General features: G+C 29.4%; 1 protein-coding gene across 31 annotated transcripts in view; it reads right to left on the bottom strand.

Annotated features, from left to right (window-relative positions):
- shot (dystonin-like protein short stop) overlaps nt 1-19,704 on the bottom strand; it is a 644,960-nt gene that overhangs the window by 164,423 nt on the left and 460,833 nt on the right. For all 31 annotated transcript variants that reach the window (XM_075363589.1, XM_075363494.1, XM_075363728.1 and 28 more), the window contains 9 exons: nt 15,604-15,744; nt 14,151-14,383; nt 13,764-13,933; nt 11,878-12,025; nt 8,335-8,655; nt 6,641-6,837; nt 5,853-5,985; nt 3,902-4,108; nt 93-378 (listed from right to left, as the gene is read on the bottom strand). In XM_075363589.1, the coding sequence (XP_075219704.1) occupies nt 93-378; nt 3,902-4,108; nt 5,853-5,985; nt 6,641-6,837; nt 8,335-8,655; nt 11,878-12,025; nt 13,764-13,933; nt 14,151-14,383; nt 15,604-15,744 (1,836 nt within the window). The remainder of the gene's footprint in view (nt 1-92; nt 379-3,901; nt 4,109-5,852; nt 5,986-6,640; nt 6,838-8,334; nt 8,656-11,877; nt 12,026-13,763; nt 13,934-14,150; nt 14,384-15,603; nt 15,745-19,704) is intronic.

The raw sequence follows: 19,704 nt of genomic DNA on the forward strand, positions 1-19,704 counted from the left end.
CGTCACAATTAACTACATTTAGTATTTCATAGAATAATAAATATGTCATGAATTATAACAGCAAGATGAAAATAAAAATGTTACAAAATTACCATTATTAAGTTTATCCCATCTGGTCTTGATTGCGGCTAATTCTTGTTTGACAATCTCCTTATCAACATCACAGGCTGCCAAGAAAGTTTCTCCTAAACTACGTAGATTTTCAAATTCACCAGAACGTTTCCATACATCATTACGGAATGCCGACAGTTCTCTTAACTGACGTTCAACATCACGTCGTTTAAAGCTATCTGGTTTAAGAGCATCAAGCCTATTTTCTGCTTGTGATAACCATGGAATGAATCCTTCAAGTACTCTGTAGTATTTGCGACAGTGTTCCTGTAAACCAAATATAAGAAGTAACTGAACAAAATAAATCCCTTTATACAAGAACAAAAATGCATCCAATATTAGATTACAGATAAAAATTGTTCAATAAATCTTAAGAATGATTAAATTACCAGATAATATAAAAAAATACATACAGATATTTAGTTATAATTTCCCTAGTAAACATCAACAATACACAAAAGTTTTAAATGCATAATTATAAACATGGAGATGGTATAATATAAATATGAAAAAAGGATACAGTGTAGAATGCCATACGGTTTAGAATGTCTTTCTTATTTTTTAATGGGAGATGGACTGCAATCATGTTTTACCACATGAGACAATTTTGCAGAACTGAAAGTAGTTGAAAGATAACTCATAATATTAATAAAAATTCATCAGTTTTTCTACATTAATATAAAGCTTAACATAACGCTCATGTTTCAGTTGACTGAAATAATTAAGGTAGGTACAGTCCATTTGAAATAGGAGATATCTGACAAAGTGTCAGTAATAATAATATAATATTGTATAAATATTATTGTATATTAATGTATCAATAATAATATAGTAGCAATCATAGAATTAATAATGAAGTACAATAATATTAATTATGAAACCAAATAACTATTTACCTGTGGATGTACATTATATAATGGACTATCTAATAAACATGTAAGCTAGCAAACTATGTAGATTTTCTAAGCTGATAAACCAGATGACAAATGATTGAAATGATTGCAATAGAAATACCCATATAAGCTAGAAATATCAAAGAGATAATTGTCCTGTCAGGAGGAAACATATATTTGAAGTCCTATATTTTGGAAATGATAATGTCTGTAATAATCATATTTATTCACAGGTAATCTTGTAGTTTTTCTTACATTCATTGATGGCAAAGAGTAATAATAGACAAAATATTGTAAGTTTATTAGAAGGGACATCCACATATACAGTAGATAACAGGTAAGTGTTCACGTATACAGAGATGTTTGATTGGATCTCAAGAGGCATATATAGAGTTTTTGGAACATTTTATAATTCTACCATACATAACAGCTTATTAAAATAATCTCCTGTTTTTACAAAAAATTTTCGTGTGTAAAGAAGCCAATAATGGGAGACCAATATGCATCACATATAAGGTACACTTCAAAAGTTAAGTAATGCGTTGAAATTCACTGTTAATTGTGTAAAACATTTGGAGCTACCGTAATGAGTGAAAGAAAGTGAGGCAATAGTGTTATGAGTTTAAGGAAGGCTGTTCAAATGTTCACGATGAACAGAGAAGTGGCAGGTGTAGTGTTCAGACTAATGATTTTGTTGAACATTGAACGCAAAAGTGAGAGAAAATCACCACTTTACAATTAGCAATCTTACTCTAGAATTTCCAAGTTTCAAAAACAACATTGTTGAAAATTATGACGGACACTCTAGGCTATTGTAAACTGTGTGCAGATGAGTGCCAAAAATGTTGACAAGTGCTCACAAAGATCACAGAATGACATCTGCATACTCTTTTCTCGAGCTTTCTTTAACTACAAAGAGACAGATTTTTTCCCATGCCATCACTGGTAACAATATGTTGATTTCATACTTCAATAATGAAACTACAGTCCATGCATTGGCACAATTCCAGTTCACCTAAACCAAAAAATTCAAACAAGCCCAGTCTCAAAACAAAATCATGGCAACTGTATTCTGGGACTAAATGGGTGTTTTTAATTTATTTTGGGAACCTGGAACATCAATCACTTTTCAAGTCTATTGTGAAACACTTTTTAAACAGTTTCATTCCATTCAAAATCAACGACAGGAAATACTGAGATCAGGAATTGTTCTTCCTGACAATAACATATGTCAACACACAGCTGCACGCACAACAGAAACAATTGAGAAATCTGGATGGGATATTTTTTATCATCCCCTTTAGAGTCCTGATCTTGCACCCTGTACCTACAATCTCTTCCTAACCTCAAAATCTGGCTTGCAATGCATCTCAATGATTTAAGGAAAGTGAAGAGTTGAAAATCTTGGTGCAAAACTGGCTACAATTCCAGGTGGTAGAATTTTATGCTGTGGGTTTAAACAATCTTGTTTCACGATATCAAAAGTGTCTGGAACGAAATGGTGATCATGTAGGAACATATAAGTATTTGAAAACATTGATAAATTTTTCATTATTTCAACTGTTCCCATTTTGTTACAGACTAGCCCTTACTTTTGAGCCACACCTCGTATAAGAAAAATTTAGCATTTCGGATATATTAGGAAGAAGTTGGTAAGTTATAAATTCTTTTTGAACAAAATACACAGCCTGTTACTGTCTGGATATTCACCCAGTCATTATTATTTGCTCTTCCAAGCTGAATGAAGTTTCTAACAATGTTCCTCCACACAGTTCTGTCCTAGCTGTGTCTGATTCACAATCATAATCTTGAATCTAACTCCTGCACATTTGATATAACCAATTTCCTACACAAAATGTCTTCACTCATTCAACTCTGTCGCAAAACTGTTTTGATGTTTAACACAGTTCAAACTACGGGTTCAAATTTTGTCGGTGTGAAAGCTTTAGTTTCTCTTCCATTGTTACGTTAACTTTCATTTGCTTTTCTTAACCAGTGAATTCTCATTTTCTGCAAAGCTTGAACTTCACCTCACCTTAAGCATCATCTCACAAACACATAATTTTCAATAATTTTAAAATTTTGATATTGTTCATTTTCCAAGAAATTTTATTAACCTTTTTCTTAAAGTTTCTCCCCATCTTAACTACATTTATTTTTTAAATTTTAATTAAATGCAACTGAAAAAAGTGTTAAGGGATTTTTAGATATATGTCACTACATTCCAACATAAAGTAGATAAATTTAAAAAACTTTTTAAGTTAAGGATAGTTTAATTTTTAGAAGAGAACACTATGTTCAATTTTTTAAACTGAACTTTCATTACCAACTAAAATAAGTTACAAAAAAAATATTTTTTCAATATTGATTGTCAATAATCTTTAGAAAAGTCTAATTCTATTAAAAAATAATAAATCAACACAATCCATTTATTTATTTCTCTTTCCTCAACTTCATAATTTTTAATTTATTGTTGGATGTGATAGATAACTGTAATGAGAATACCTATTGGAAAATGTTTTATTCACCGTGATTTAAGAAGGATTAATAGGATTATTCTTTTAAAAAATAAAACCTAGTGCTAGTAGGGAAATTTCTAATTTTGAAATATTTGTGGAGATAAATGTTGCTTATTTAGTACCACAAAAATAATTTTTATTTTTTATAGAAATGAGTATGAGAAATTTTTTTATATTTTCTAGGTCTAACCTTTCCACTGGCAGGAATTCAATTCTTAGCTCTATTTCTATTACACAAGATTCCAATAATAGTTACAGTAAATCATAAAGATCTACAAGAAAATCATAGTACATTATACTACAAGAACATTATAATCTGCAATAAATTATATTCATTAACATAAACATTATTCTTTTTAAATTTTATAAGATATATACCATGCAAGTCTGGAGGCGAGTATGCCTATCTGCAACATCTTTTCTGAGGCGTTCCCATTGTTGTTGAATTTTATCAATGTCACGCTGTAAGCTGCGTGTATCAGCACGTTGTGGGTCACGATTAGCAGTACGACCAAGTAACTCACGACCCTTGTTTAAGAGCATAATGACTTCATGCTCCTTCTGAAGTACCTCTTTGTACACAGGCTGGAAGTTCAAATAAACAACATTGTAGTAAAAAAAAAAGTGTAAATAAACACACTTTTCTTAAATAGAGTAAACAAACAAATAACCTGATAACATTATAACATGACATTGGTCCTTTCTAATTAGTAATACAGTCAAGTAAGTAGTGACATTCAGTAAGTAATGCCATACAGTTACAATAAATAACTAACTCACACACTTATCTACTGTTTACAAGTGGGATTAATAATAATTGTTCAGTTGTTGTCAGTGCTGAGATAGTATTACTAATAGAATCTTAATGACCTAAGAACACTATTTACATGAGAATAAAAATTTATTAAGTAATTATACTTTTATTAGCTATAAACAAAAAACCAATCTTTACATTTATTATACAAGATATGTATGAATGATGAATATTTTTTCACTATCGTTTCAGTAAATATTGGGAATACAACAATAAATGTTCATAATTTACTATTAAAATATTTTCAATAAATAACATTCTAAGAAGATAATACATACAATAGAACTGAAAATATGGTACAATTAAAAAATTTTGAAAATATGTTGAATGAAAATGTTTTTTTTTTCTTTTATTATTAAAAGCTGAGTATTAAAAATAAACTGATAAGGTTACAAATCTTACATTAAATTTTATTATAAGGCTATATTTATGAAAGGTACAAATTGTTTTACAAGAAATTAATTTTCAGAAGAGAAAAAATAATCACTGTAAAATTCATCATGATGAGAAATATAACAATCATTAACTTAAAAAACTCTAAAGGATTATTAATAATATAAATAGGAACAGAAAACATACAAAAGGTGTTTAAAGGCACTATTTTTTAAGAAAGAAAAAAAAGAAGTATAATTAAGAAAAAAAAGAAGTATAATTAAGAAAATTTTTAACAGCTTCAATCAACTGTGTTTAACAGAAAAAGCATACTCTCCATTGACAGACACTCACATTTCATATTAAACCACCACATAAATTGCATAGGAATAATAGATTACAAAAATGAAATTAAGAAAATAATGCAATCCAGTATTCTTTTAATTATAAACTACAACCACATCTCAACCAGTTATAAGCAGAATTTTTGTCAGCCAATTTCACTTAGCATAAACAAATAAGAAATAGTTTCAATTTAAACAAAATTTTCATTTTTATTTGTACCTGGGATATATAAATATCATTATAACTTAATGCCACTTTTATACATTTGTTCAAATTCCTATAAATAAGCATGTCCTAGTAAGAACATAAAACCTGACAAAAAACTAAAGTTATCTTAAAACAGTAAGATTTTATTTATGCTTGGCTAATTAGACTATTTTAGTTGCTACTGATTGACTATTGCAATTTGCTACTGACACTTTCTTGAGCTTTCTTATACCAAATACAACTTTATTTCCACTTTTATACAATTCTTATGTCTTTATGTAGGATTAAAATTATTTAATATATATTATATTGCTAATTATCTTTTGTTTTTCATACTTTTGTCAATTTGCTTTATATATAAAAATTTTTCTCACATGTGTTTGAAAGGTAACTATAATATTGTTTTAACATGTTAAATGTGGAATCAGAAATACTTCCCATATATTAAAGAAAACCAATATGTCAAAATACTTAAAATGAAAAGGCCACCAAATGAATTTAAGCATTTTAACAGTCTTCACATACAATCAAACAATTAACAGAGCAATCTGATTTAAAATACAATTTTAAAATATGTATTTAGATTTTTACTTCATGCATATCCAACTGCTGTTGAAGAACTTCTCTATCAGCAGATACCAGTAGCCGCTCTGACAGTGCTCCAAGTTGTTCTGAAAGCCACCCCAACGTCTTTGCACATGTAGCTTCAAACTGTCTTCCATCCCTATAACAGAAAATCAAATCTTAGGTTAAGTTTTAATAAATTGAGAGTAATAATAAACACAAAATCTCAAATTAATAAAACCACTACAAAACTTGGCACATGAGAACACAAAGAAAAAAAGAAGCAAATTGCTGCAATAAGAAAATAACTTACTCATAAGAAAGAGAATAATCTCTGTGAAAAGAACAAATTGTAATATTAAATCAAACGCTTTCAATAAATTAAATTCTGAACAACAAAAAATTAATCAAACCGTTTTTATTTGTAATCAAATTTTTGAATATTAATTAAATTTTTTAATATTTTATACAAAAAATGGTTAAAAATTAACACATGGAGTCAGTGTCAAATGCTTATCTAGCATTTGGCACAGACAGAAATTCAGTAAAAAAAACCAAAACAAGTGATTACTAAAATTTGCTTTCACTTTCACTTTAGTAACAATTCAATTTTATCTGACACATCATTCATCCATAAAACATTATTCCTTCTAGCATGTACAAAATTAAAAACAGTGTTCTAAAAAAAAACATTTCACTAAAAACAATGAAGCAAAGTGTCCTGCCATATTACAACATAAATTCACAATACAATACTTTATAACTAATTATACTGTAAAATTCAATAAATTACTAATGAAACAAGAATATCTTACCTCAGTGATCCTTCAATTTCAGCCTTCTTTAGATCAAGTTTCTTCTGCAAGGTGTTATACTGTCGATTAACAGCAGCCAACTTGGCTTGTATTTCAGCACGACTAGCAGGATCAGACAAAACTTCACATAAATCATGTCCTGCACTCTCCAAATCAGCTAGTAACGGCCGAGCACCTTCCAGCTGTCTCTCCAGCATCTACATTACACAAAATTCAAATTCATTACAAAAATCAAAATCAGAGTTTAAATTGATAAACTATATCATAATTTATAAACCATTTTTTTTTTTTTTGTGTTTCAGAACAAAATTTTATATCACATGGCAGACTAAGTGAAAAAATTCTTACAGTTACATCAATAGAAGTATGCTGGCTATCTTAAAATACATAGTACAAGTGATGGAGGAGCAGGCTACCAATTATGTATAAAACTGAAGCAATTAACATTTGACAAGCACAGATGAAGTTTTCTTTTTCCGTTTAGCATCCGGAACCACCATAAGGTATTACTTCAGAGGATGACATGTACGAATGTAAATGAAGTGTATCTAGTATAGTCTCAAGTCGATCATTCCTGAGATGTGCTCTATGGATGTAGAGATCCTGTAAATTAATCTCTGTTAACAACTACAAAAAAAGAAGACAAACTAGCCACAAACAATATCTTTCGATATAATCAACAAATAACTTCTATAAAAATCATTAACACAGTTTTATACGAAGACATTATTTAAATCTGAGCTTCTTTTAGAAACCAGGTTAATGCACCACTAGAACAGCTATATATTCCCTATATATATGTATTACATACACACATATATATATTCCCCGTAGTGTATCATGCAGTCTTGTCAAAGCAGCATCAAATTCACACGTCTTTTTACAATTCTATTTATAACCTCTAACTATTTTCTATTTCTCTATATGCCACTTTTATAATTTTTGTTTCATATGACTTTATGGCTATTGTTTATTCATCTTTACTTTAAGATTAAGTAATTGCTTTCTAATATTACAATGAGTAATTTGTGTTTTCCAGAATAGTTCGTCTACAAAAGATGATTTTATTTTTAATGAGGTTACACTATTCTTGTATAGTGTGACTGAACAGAACATATTATGAAATATCATTGATGTTACATTTCACAAGCTATAAATCCAAACACAATTTGGCAATTGTCTTATCCAGCCCTGCATTGATCATTTTTTAGTAATGTCATTAATTAAACAAAAACAACCTAAGTACAGAAGTATGTGTATTTAAAAGAAATAATTATACCTTTACTTGAATTTGAATCAGAAAAATAATAAACTTGTAAGAAATCTCTAAAAGAAAAGCGATGCAATTTTAAGAAATAGATCCAATACGTAAAACATAGCACTACTACTATTATTGTTGCAAAATACAACTTATGCCACACTAGCAGAGATAATATAAATGATGCAAACCATACATTACAAATCGTAGTTTATAAAAGCTTCTGATTAGTCAGAAGAAATAATGTTATCTTCAGTGAACTGTGCTTCTAAACTGAGATCATACTTTTAAAAATGTTCAAATAAATATTCTATTCTGATGTTAACTTCACTCAACTACTTTTCACAAAAAAAATTCCATTTTAAAATAAAAATAAAATATGTTAAAAGTTCATTTCATACTGTTACATATCTACATCATGCAAAATATTATATACCTGAACTTTGCGCAACTGTTCTTCAGGTTCTCTGTCAAGTGGAACATCATCTAACTGGTCAGATATTCCCTGTAGTGTATCACGCAGTCTTGTCAAAGCAGAATCAAATTCACGTGTAGTATCAGCAGCTGCACCAAGGCTAGCTAAACGTTCATCAAGTCTTGCAAGAAGATCTGCCCACCGATCCTGAATTGACTGCAACTTACTAGATATCTTATTGGTGTCTGTACAGTCAGATGGAACACGAGAAAGAACAGATGAAGTAATATCAGAAAGATGTTGCAATTGGGGTTGTTGTGTTCGAAATTCTTCTCTCATTACCTGCAAAAAATATTTATTTATCGCAATTCAAAAGATGCATCATCAAATCTTTATTTTTTTTCCTCCGAGACCACCATTAGGTATTGCTTCAGAGGATGAGGTGAATGACAATTTTTGTAGTGGGTGAAAATGCCATGCCTAATTGGGATTCGAACTTGTAACCTCCGGATAAAAGGCCAAGATGCTACTGCTCACACCACAGAAGCCGGCATCATTGAAAACTTTTTTTCTGTTTAGCCTTTTTGAATCACCATCAGGTATTACTTCAGAGGATAAATGAGGATGATATGTATGAGTGTAAAGTGAAGTGTAGTCTTGTACAGTCTCAGGTCGACCATTTCTGAGATGTGTGGTTAACTGAAACCCAACCACCAAAGAAGACCGGTATCTGCGATATAGTATTCAAATCCATATAAAAGTAGTATGAGCCTTTACTAGGATTTGAGTGTTGGAACTCTCGACTTTGAAATCAGCTGATTTGCAAAGACACCACTAGACCACCCGGTGGGTTATCATCGAAGACCTAACTCAACATAACCTAACAATTGTCTTTATCAGACACAATACTGAAAAAAAAATTTTTTTAATCATGGATTCTATTAAATTTACATGAATCGAAATTTAATAGCAGAGTCCATGTATTTGGGGTTTGGTCACTAATTATAAAAAATGTATAAACTTAAAATAAAAAATATATAACAGAAATTGATTAAAATCTTGCATTTATAATGTTAATATAATCTTTTTTTCTATACACTAAAAGCTGACAAAAACAAGTTGAATACTAAAGAAAGCTTTAGTTTGAACATTACTTTAACATGTGACAGTGACATTAATTTTAACAGTTTTATAAATCTGTAGAAAGAAAAAGAATTCTGTCTGAACCAATTCTGTTAACATCCAGCTAGTTTGTTCTCTTATTCCAACTTACCTACACAACTATACATACATTTCTACTCTCACCAGAAATAGAAGTTATTATGTGGGTGTAAAAGAGTATAGACAGTATGTATGAGATGTGTTCAAAAAGTAATAAGAATTTTGAAATTTCGTGAGTTGTATTAGTCCAATTCTTTTTTTGTTGTAGTATTGGTAAACATGTCTGAAAAGTATCTGTACATTTTTAGTCATATTGGATGTTCAGTCTGTTGTCAGCTGTCAAAAGGATAACATGTATTTTGGTACAATCGGCGATTTTTTATTTGTATATATAATGGATCAGAGAATTTGTATTAGATTTTGCTATAAGAATGTAATAAAGTGTAGCAATGTTTTAAAAATGTTAAATATTGCTTTTGGTGAGTCTGCTATGAGTAAAACAAGGGTTTACGAGTGGTATAAGCATTCCCATGAAGGTCTTGAAACGTTGAAGATGACGAGCACTCCAGATGCCCCAGCACATCAACAACTGATGAAAACATGGAAAAAGTGAAAGTCGCTGATGATGTTGGGATATCAATTGCCTCACGCCATGAAATTTTTTTGGATGTTTTGGGTATGAAATGTGTGACAGCAAAATTTGTTCCAAAATTGTTAAATTTCGAACAAAAACAGCAGCGAATAGAAGTTGCTAAATAAAGTCAACAATGACGCAGAACTATTAAAACGTGTCATAACAGGTGATGAAACATGGGTTTAAGGATATGATGTCGAAACTAAAGTTCAATCATCCCAGTGGAGGTATCTGGGCAAGCTCAACAAGTATGACCAAATGTGAAGGATATGCTCACCATTTTCTTTGATTTTAATGGCATAGTGTACCATGAGTTCTCGCCACAAGGTCAAACGATCAATATTACCTACAAGTTAGACGCCATTTGCGTAAAGCAATCCAAAAAAACCACCTGAATTTGTGGCGAAACAATTCATGGCTTTTGCACTATGATAATGCACTCCTCACACTTCCACTGCTTGTTCGTCAATTTTTAGCCAAAAACAACATTATAATGATACCCCAGCCACCATATTCGCCAGATATGGTCCTGTGTGTATTTTTTTATTCCCAAAAATAAAGAGAACCTTAAAGGGCTGTTGTTTTGCAAACGTAGATGAGATTAAGAGCGATTAGCTGAAAGAGCTAAACACTATTCAAAGGATCGAGTTCCAAAAGTGTTTTAGGGATTGGTAAAAGCGCTGGCATAGGTGTACAATATCTAATGGGAACTATTTTGAAGGGGATAAAAAATTGTAGATGAATAAATAAAATTCTTTCCAAAAAACAAAAATTCTCGTTATTTTTTGGGAATACTTGTAAATTTTTTATGGAAATTTTTTTGAAGTTTGCTCAAATAAGTTTATTCTATTTTCTTCTTACCAGTGAGAACAACAAAAATGCAAACACTAAAAAAATGTTAATGAAAAATTAGTGAATTTCAAACAAAACGAATTTATAAAAATTACAAAATTGAACAATAGAACTCACCAAAACAATTTAAAAGATCAATGTTATGTAACATTTCAAATTCTACACATTTTTCCTATAAGCAAGTTCTCTAAAAGTCTTGTGAACAGTGCAATGGTATAATTTTTAGAGCTGGATATCACTATACTTCAAGTTTTTGGTATGTGATTCAACACAGCTTTTAAACATTACTAACACTAAATAAAATAAACTAATAAAACAATAAAATAAATATTAATCTCTATCATAAAAAGTAAATGAAGAATGATACTTTATTAAGAATGAAATTTTTTCCCACTTCTTCAAAACATTCTTTTTTATATACCGTTAATACTTTTAACCTTTACCTTTAAGTAAACAAATTTTTTCCTTGAGTGATTAAAATGATTTTGTTAACTACATCACTATAAAGAAAACATAAATATTTAACAAAAAAAAAGTTTTAAATATTTTGATCAGTAAGAGAAAAACGTTTTAATGCAATATACATTAGGTCCATCCAACATGTTAAACCCACAATCTTATGAGTTTCCTACTTTAAAACATCTAGATATTTATTACACTATTTTTATAGATCAAAGGACAGCAACAGTGAAACAATAATTCCTGTTCTAATTAGACTGAAATTATGCACAAATTTTTTCACAATTTACTAGACTTAACATAGAGCGTATGCAACTTTTAAATTGAATATTTTTACTTATTTTTTAAGACAATGTCTATGTAAGCTAAGTATAATTAATGAATGAAAAAGTAGCTAAATCACAATTAAAATAGATAAAATTAATTTGCATTGTAAGATACCAAAAATCATATCTTACTTGAACTTGTTGCACTTGACTCTGAACCATTCTTGAGTCACTGCTTATAGGACCAAGAACAGTCATCATTCTATCTTTAGCAGAGAGCCAGTTACTTAAACTGTCATGAGTATCATGGAAATCTTTCAAATCTTCCATTAGAGCAATCCTGGAACAAGATCAAAACATAACAGCTATCAAAGGATGTACAAAATTAACTGGTAGACTTATATAACATTCAACATATATAAAATAGCAACTAAAATAATATATATACTCTGATAATTTAAAAAGTACTACTGTACATTTTAAAATAAAACAAAAAGCATACATAAATTGGCTAATTAGGAGAAAAAAATAACATATCATCTCAAAGCTAGAATTGAAAAAAGTACAAGTTAAACAATATAAATTTTTAGCAGCAACAACATATCAATAAAATTCAACATTCAAATACAACAAAAGGGTTGGTTATCTTAGCAATTTGATCGCTACAAAATATTTGATAATCAATTATAAAATGTACTTATTTTTGTTCAATAACTTCAGCAAAAATCAAAACTTTATTACAGAATATCAGTAGTCTGATTTACAAGCCTATGTCAGTAAAATTTTATAAAACACAAGTGCTTTATAGCTGATGAAGTTTGAGAAATGAAGAGATGAAGGTTGAAGAAAATGAAGAGAAATTGTGTAACCATTATAAATTTTGACCTAAATTAAGCTCATAAGGCTTAATTTGATTGGTTAATTTATTTGTATTTTGTACATTTTATTTAAATAAATTTCTTAATATGTCGACGAAAGATTTTTAAAACCCAAAAGTAAAAGTGATTTATTCAAAGACAGATTGTGGATAATCGCGACATGATTCATAACTTATCACAAATTCTTTCTTAAAATAAAATTTTATCATCGTATGACATCATGCTTGCAAATAAAAGAAACTTTGCCCACAGAAAGCGTTACATTTGTGTGCGTATACATAATCACACAGACTGTATAATTCTGAGAAATGGTGGTGGGGTTAGAGACCGGTGAGACCATCGGAAAGACACATTTATGTGTTGGAATTTGTCGTGGTGAGTTGAGTGCAGTGACTATGTTAAAGAAAAACTGTTTTTGAGATTTAAAATCTATGTTTTATATGGTAAACAGGTATTAAACTAATATTAAAGGCCTCTCCATTAAAACATTTCATGAATTCATTAGAAAATTTCTTATCTGTCAACTATTTAAAAAAAATTAAATTAATTTAAAAAAAAAAAATTATTAAAAATGTAACATGTTATAATGACAAATTATGTTTAAAAATTATAATTACAATTAATTCTGGATTGGCCAATTCCTTAGTATTAATTCCTAAAAGTATTAATAAGATATTTTGTAAAATTCTGATATGTACAAGTAGATTAGTAATAGTGGTTCTACGAATTCAAATAGATTAATTATGAATGTTCAAAGTCAAATGTGTTTATTGCTGTCATTTTTTTTTTATAAATAATGTACATTTATTCATTGCTGTTAGTAACATTTTTTGATGTGTTGAGTTATTGTAACTGTCTTTTTTGTAAAACGAGAGCAACCTAAGCAGCATAGTCTTAGTACATTGTTTTGCAAATCCCAACAATAGTAATTTCATTTTTTTTATTCATTAAAAATTAAAAATTTTATTTTTGTGTATAATTTAAATTAGATGTTTTATAAGAAGTTTACAAAATGGTGTCTGAATTAGGACAAGAAGGACTGAAAAAGAAGAAAAGCTTCAATATGAATAGAGACCAATCGGTAGGTGGGACAGGATTTGGATGTATTCACACGTTTGCTGGGGAATGCTTTTCTCCTGTTTGAGCAAATGAAACATTAACTTTCCATTAAAAGTCTAGAAAAAAGCTATTTTTACTAACCTGTTCTTACAGGTATCCTGTAAACTTCGCCAGCGGCTCACAACATCCTGCATTTCATCATGTAAATGGTCCGCTCCAGCAACACCTGGTTTCCTCCTCAGAAGATCAGAAATACCACTCCTTGTACTTTCCAATAGTGACTGTTTCTCATACATTTCTTCTTGTATACCCTGTTATACAAGATTAGTAAAGTACATTAAACAATATATATTTAATATCCATCCTTATTTTTCAATAAAAAATAAATGTAAACATGCATATACATAGATAATGAATTTCTTATTAAACATAACAAACATAAAAGATAAAGACTTTTTAAAAATTGATACTTATAAAAATACACATTTACATTAACTACAAATTACTGGAATCAAACATGATTAATACCTTAATTAGTTTACCCAATTTGTCTGCCTCATCTTTTGACTGTGGAATTGTCTCTCTTGGTAATGCTCGCTGAACTTTATCAAGGAACTGAGACAACTGCCGAAGGTGTTCAGCATGACGTCTAACCTCTTCTCTGACTGCATCAATTTCAGATTGTCTATCACCTAATCGTACACCAACTAATGAATAACGATTATTGATCTCACTCAGTTCTTGCTGTACTGGACTCAAATCTTAAACAATAAATGAAACAATATGATAAAAATTCATGCACTGGTCATCATTTAGAACTAAAAAGTAACTAGGAGTTAAATGCAGTATTTCATTCTAAATCTTAATATGTATTCCAAAATATTTTATCACGAAACACTTTCAAGTATTCATTACTTAATGTTAGTGTTTCATCATTATAATTTTTAACACATAAAAAGACACCCAAAATTATTAATATTAAATTATTAAGCAAACATATTAACATTTCAATATATAGAGAAAGAAACCAACATTTAATAAAATACTTTACTACAGATGGCCTTATTTGTTTCTGCTATGATGTTAATGGTCTGATGGTTAATCTGAGTATTGATATCGATAACTAATATGTATTTATACTCATCAAACAAAAAAAAAAGCTTAAAGGCTTTTTTTGCATAAGTGAAGCAAGCTTTCCAGTATACCTGTAGCTCACAATGGAGGAATGAAGGAAATGCACAAAAGTACACAGACAAATGTCATGTTACCAATCAGAACTACTTAATTAAAGATTGGCCAAAAGAGAACTCCAAGACAACAAAATGTTAGTAATGCACCTCTAGTTGAATTTCAGAAAGTTATTTTACCACTATAACACATAAAAAAGATTTTAATAGAGAAACTTAATAAGTGATAATGATGGTTATATATTTTAACTTCTACAAACATAAACTACCTAGTACAGAATATTGAGATAAGAGATTTCTTACCTTAATTTGAGTTATGAATTAATTTATTTAATAAAATGAATTACCAACATAAACCATAGGTGGTTTATGTTGGTAGAATTAAAAATATCATTTTACAGTATAGGGAAATAATATAAATCTTAAAATATATAAATAATATAATCTTCAATAAAATAATAATGAAGGTTATATTTTCATAATTTACATAAAATTGAGATCATAATATTTCCTGTTATATTTTAAGGATTGTAACTAAAACTTTAACAATGATATAGAAAAACTTATTTGATTTTAAGTTTCAACATAGGGAATAAATTTAAGTTCACCAATTTGTGTTTCAGTTCCAGAGTTTTTCTTTTAACTTATAGACCAGAGAAATTAATTAAAAAAGTGAATTATAATTTAATAATAAAAAAATTAATAAGTTTATCCTAATAAACTAGAAAAAAAATTTAATACATATTTTTGTAAGAAAAAAGTTATTTTATAAAAATAAATGATAAAAATAATACCTTCAAGATGGAAATTTTCTTGAGATGATCTGCGACTACCAAAACCGCTGGAGCCCCCTGGGGACACTGGAGACTGAAGTGAAAACCCAACTGAACTCATCTTAGTTGGTGAGGGAGACCCATCATGGGATGTTCTACGAACTATAAAACAAAAGGCACTTACCAATCACTTCAATTCTCAACAAATACAGTCAGTATGCACTATATGCGATAAGAATCAAGCAACATGTATCTTATACCATACACCTATCATTTACATGTAGCAGAGTGATCAAAATACCTAACAGGAACCACTTTTCAGAAATGAAAATGAAAATAATATGAATAAAGATTAAATTGTTCGCTATGAATAATCATAAGACAGTTTTCAATTTTCCCATAAAGCAAATTAATATACAATCATAAAATAACTGAAAGGTTTCACCCTGATGAGATAAGGCATGTAATTCAACAATTTATAGCATTTACATGTAAATGATCTGATAAAGTTATCACAGAAAAGTATTTTCATATGCCATGATACACCGGCCACAAAAATACAAGGTAAATTAAACCAAAAGAAACTAAGCTAAGATCACTACGTTTTTTCCCAATTTAATACAGTAGAGATTTGAACGACAACTACCATGTTCTTTATGAGTGCTCAAAGTAAGAGTTAATGCATATGGAAACCATCTATCGGCTTGATCTTATCGGGTCGGCGTTGGAATTCCATGGAAGAATGGGCAATAGTTTTATAGTGTACTTAGCAAAGGAAAGGATTGCTGAGGGGATCTAGAGCTCTGCTTGGATTCTCTTTTATTCTATTTCTGTTTTGTTATAGAATTCTTCATTTCTAGAAAATATTTATTTTAACAAGAAATCTACCTTAAAGCTACTTCTTAAATTTGAACAATGTTTAACAATTATTAACTGATAATGCACAATTTATTAAAACTTTATATTTTTCTAGTATTATGATTTGACAATAGTGGAAGTCTGATGTAATGCGTAAAATTGTAATGATAACAACCTTATAATACCAGTTTCTCAGGCTCTGAAAATGTTTGCCTATTTTAAAAAGGACTAACTTCACATTACTGAATGTAAAATAATTGTAGTAACTACATTAGTTATAACAAGAGGTTAAGATTACTTTGATGCACATTAAATTTTACATGCAATTAGATCCTGAGAATTGGTTAATATTCAGTATCAGCAGAAGAGAAACAAGAGATGAATACTTCAGTATTAGCATACAGAAAAATATTGCATGTTTTTATAATCATATGACAAAACATTAACTATTTCCTGATCTACCTTTCCTTAAAAAGAAAGAGCCTTCTTTAAAAGGGCCCCTCTTTCATTCCACCATTTTTTAAAAGGTCATTTATAATAAATAGATTTTGTAAATGTGATGATTAAATACAAATTAAGCAATAACTAATTAAACACACTAAACAACAACTCATTTTTTTCTAACTAAAAAAGAAGATTTTAGTAATATAATTAGCTGAGTTCTGAACAATTTGATTGTAATGTAAATGTTAAAACTCAAACAATTAAATCTTAAGAAATTAAATAACATTAATCTCTTCCACTTTATATTTTCTATATATTATTTATTAAAGATAAACACCCTTACAATGTCTCAATTACAGAATGCTGATGATATTTTGTGATATTTATATTATATACAACCCACTAGTAGTAATGTATAAATACAGTAGTATTTATACATTTTTACCTAAATTCCTATGTATGTATTGTATGTATATATAATTTCATAATTTCAAAAGAAAGAAAACAATTACAACAAATTTACAAATTATAATTAAATATGTTTTAATATAATTATAGAATTAAATAACTATTAAGGTGTGGGATCCCGTAAAAATCAATTCTTAGAATTAATATGGTAAGTTTAACTTATCTATTTATTATATTTTGGTGGTTTATGTTTCGTTTAATCACAAAGTTTATTAGAACTTTACCAGTAAGAAACCACAGAACTGGATGGCATGGCAAAGTCAATGAACTATGTTTACAGTTCTAAACATGACCTAACCGAAAAGTGGAATAAAAATAGAGAAATAAATTAAAAATGAGCATAAAAACATTATATTTCAGTTCAATTAGATTTGTAATAAAATACTTTCAAAATATACTTCAAATTTTGTTAGTCAACATTTTTCCATTTGATGAATCGCAGGACTCAAATATGTCAAATTTTATTTTTTTAAAGGTGACTACAAATTGTGCTGCTAGATAGCAGTACTTGATAATACTAGGTAGCATACAAAAACTTGATAACCTACTTGAAATAATAAAGTTTAAAAGAAAATATACTACTACAGCTTGCTTTAATAGTAAATGCTCTAATGTACATGAAAGTACTGAAGAGAAAAATTTTTTTTAATTTCCATCACTTGTTTAAAAAAATATAAAAGTATTAGTTTACAAGAGATTATATTAGTTTATATTATAATATATTTTATATATGTATACATATATATATAAATTATTTATTTATGTATAAATTTTTTTATATTATAATAATAATATATTATTATTATACGAGGGTTATTTTTTTTTCAAGATTCGATCGGTTATGAAATTAAAACCCGCGCAAAAATCGGATGAACCCTTGCGCATATGTGTTGTGCAGCGTTTCTAGTATAGCCTTCAATCACGCCGCATCACTTCGTTTAGTTCTGAACACGCAGGTAGCACGTAAACGTGTCTACAACAATAGCATCTCCCGCCAAGTGTGAAGTGCCTGCAGTAATTCGATTTCTTAGGCTTAGGGGTGTAATGCAGCTGAAATTCATCGACGAATAAGTAATGTGTACGGTGAAACTTCATTGAGTAACAGCAAAGTGCGACAATGGTGCAGGAACTTTAAAGCAGGACGTGCAGATGTACATGATGCAGGCGATCAGGGAAGGATGCGAGTGTCAACCGATGATCTCGTTGAGCGAGTGGATGAGGCAATTCGAGAAAATCATCGGTTCACAATTTCTGTATTGAGTAATTCATTTCCTGAAATTTCAAGGTCAGCTCTCTACAACATTGTGAGTGAGAGACTTCAGTACCGCAAACTGTGTGCGAGATGGGTTCCCAAGATGCTGTCCGACCATCACAAAACAATGAGAATGAACGCCTCCCTAACGTTTCTCCAGCGCTACCACAATGAAGGAGAAGATTTTTTGAACAAAATTGTCACAGAGGATGAGACATGGGTCCATTTCGAAATTGAAGAAACAAAAGAACAATCCAAACAGTGGATGCATTCTCATTCTCCCAGTAAACCAAATAAGTTCAAGCGAACCTTCTCCAACAGAATGTGTATGGATACTGTGTTCTGGGACTGGAATGCAGTTCTCTTGGTGGAATTCATGGAACATAGCACGACCATCACTGCAGCCTCATACTGCATGACTCTTCAACGTCTACAAAGGGCAATTCAGAATAAGTGGAGAGGAATGTTTGTCATCAGGCATTGTCTTTCTCCATTACAATGCTCGGCCGCACACTGCAGCTGTAACAAAGAAGCTCCTGCAGCGTTTTTTTGGGGGAAATGTTTGATCACCCACCATACAGCCCGGACTTGGCTCCATTCTTTAACGAGGGTATTGGGAAGTCGGTACTACGCTACGACAAATGTCTAAATCGGAGTGGCGACTCTGTAGAGAAATAGCTAACTATGTAAGTACTTGTTACAAATAAAAAATTTTTTATTTTCACTGTGGTTTTAATTTCGTGACCAATTGGACCTTGAAAAAATAACCCTCATATTATATTATATTATTAGATTACATTAGTTTTATTAAAAAGGAATATATAAAACAGAAATAAATTTGATTGCTAAAATTTTTATTCTACAATTAGAACTAACTGATGGAAAAATAAAAAAAATTTCATTTAATAATAATATAAAAAGTGTGTCCATGGATTTAATAAAAATCAAGGGTTGCATTACAAAATAAAAAGTGCAATATTACATCACAGATCTTTGATTTGTGAAAGTCGTTATACTAGTTTTATTAAAAAAGAAAAAAATATGGTATGAAGTGAATGATATGACTATCAACAAAAAAAAAAAAAAAAATAGCCATGAAA

Source organism: Lycorma delicatula, chromosome 1 (assembly GCF_047948215.1).
Source record: "Lycorma delicatula isolate Av1 chromosome 1, ASM4794821v1, whole genome shotgun sequence".
In the NCBI taxonomy this organism is placed as follows: Eukaryota; Metazoa; Arthropoda; class Insecta; order Hemiptera; family Fulgoridae; genus Lycorma; species Lycorma delicatula.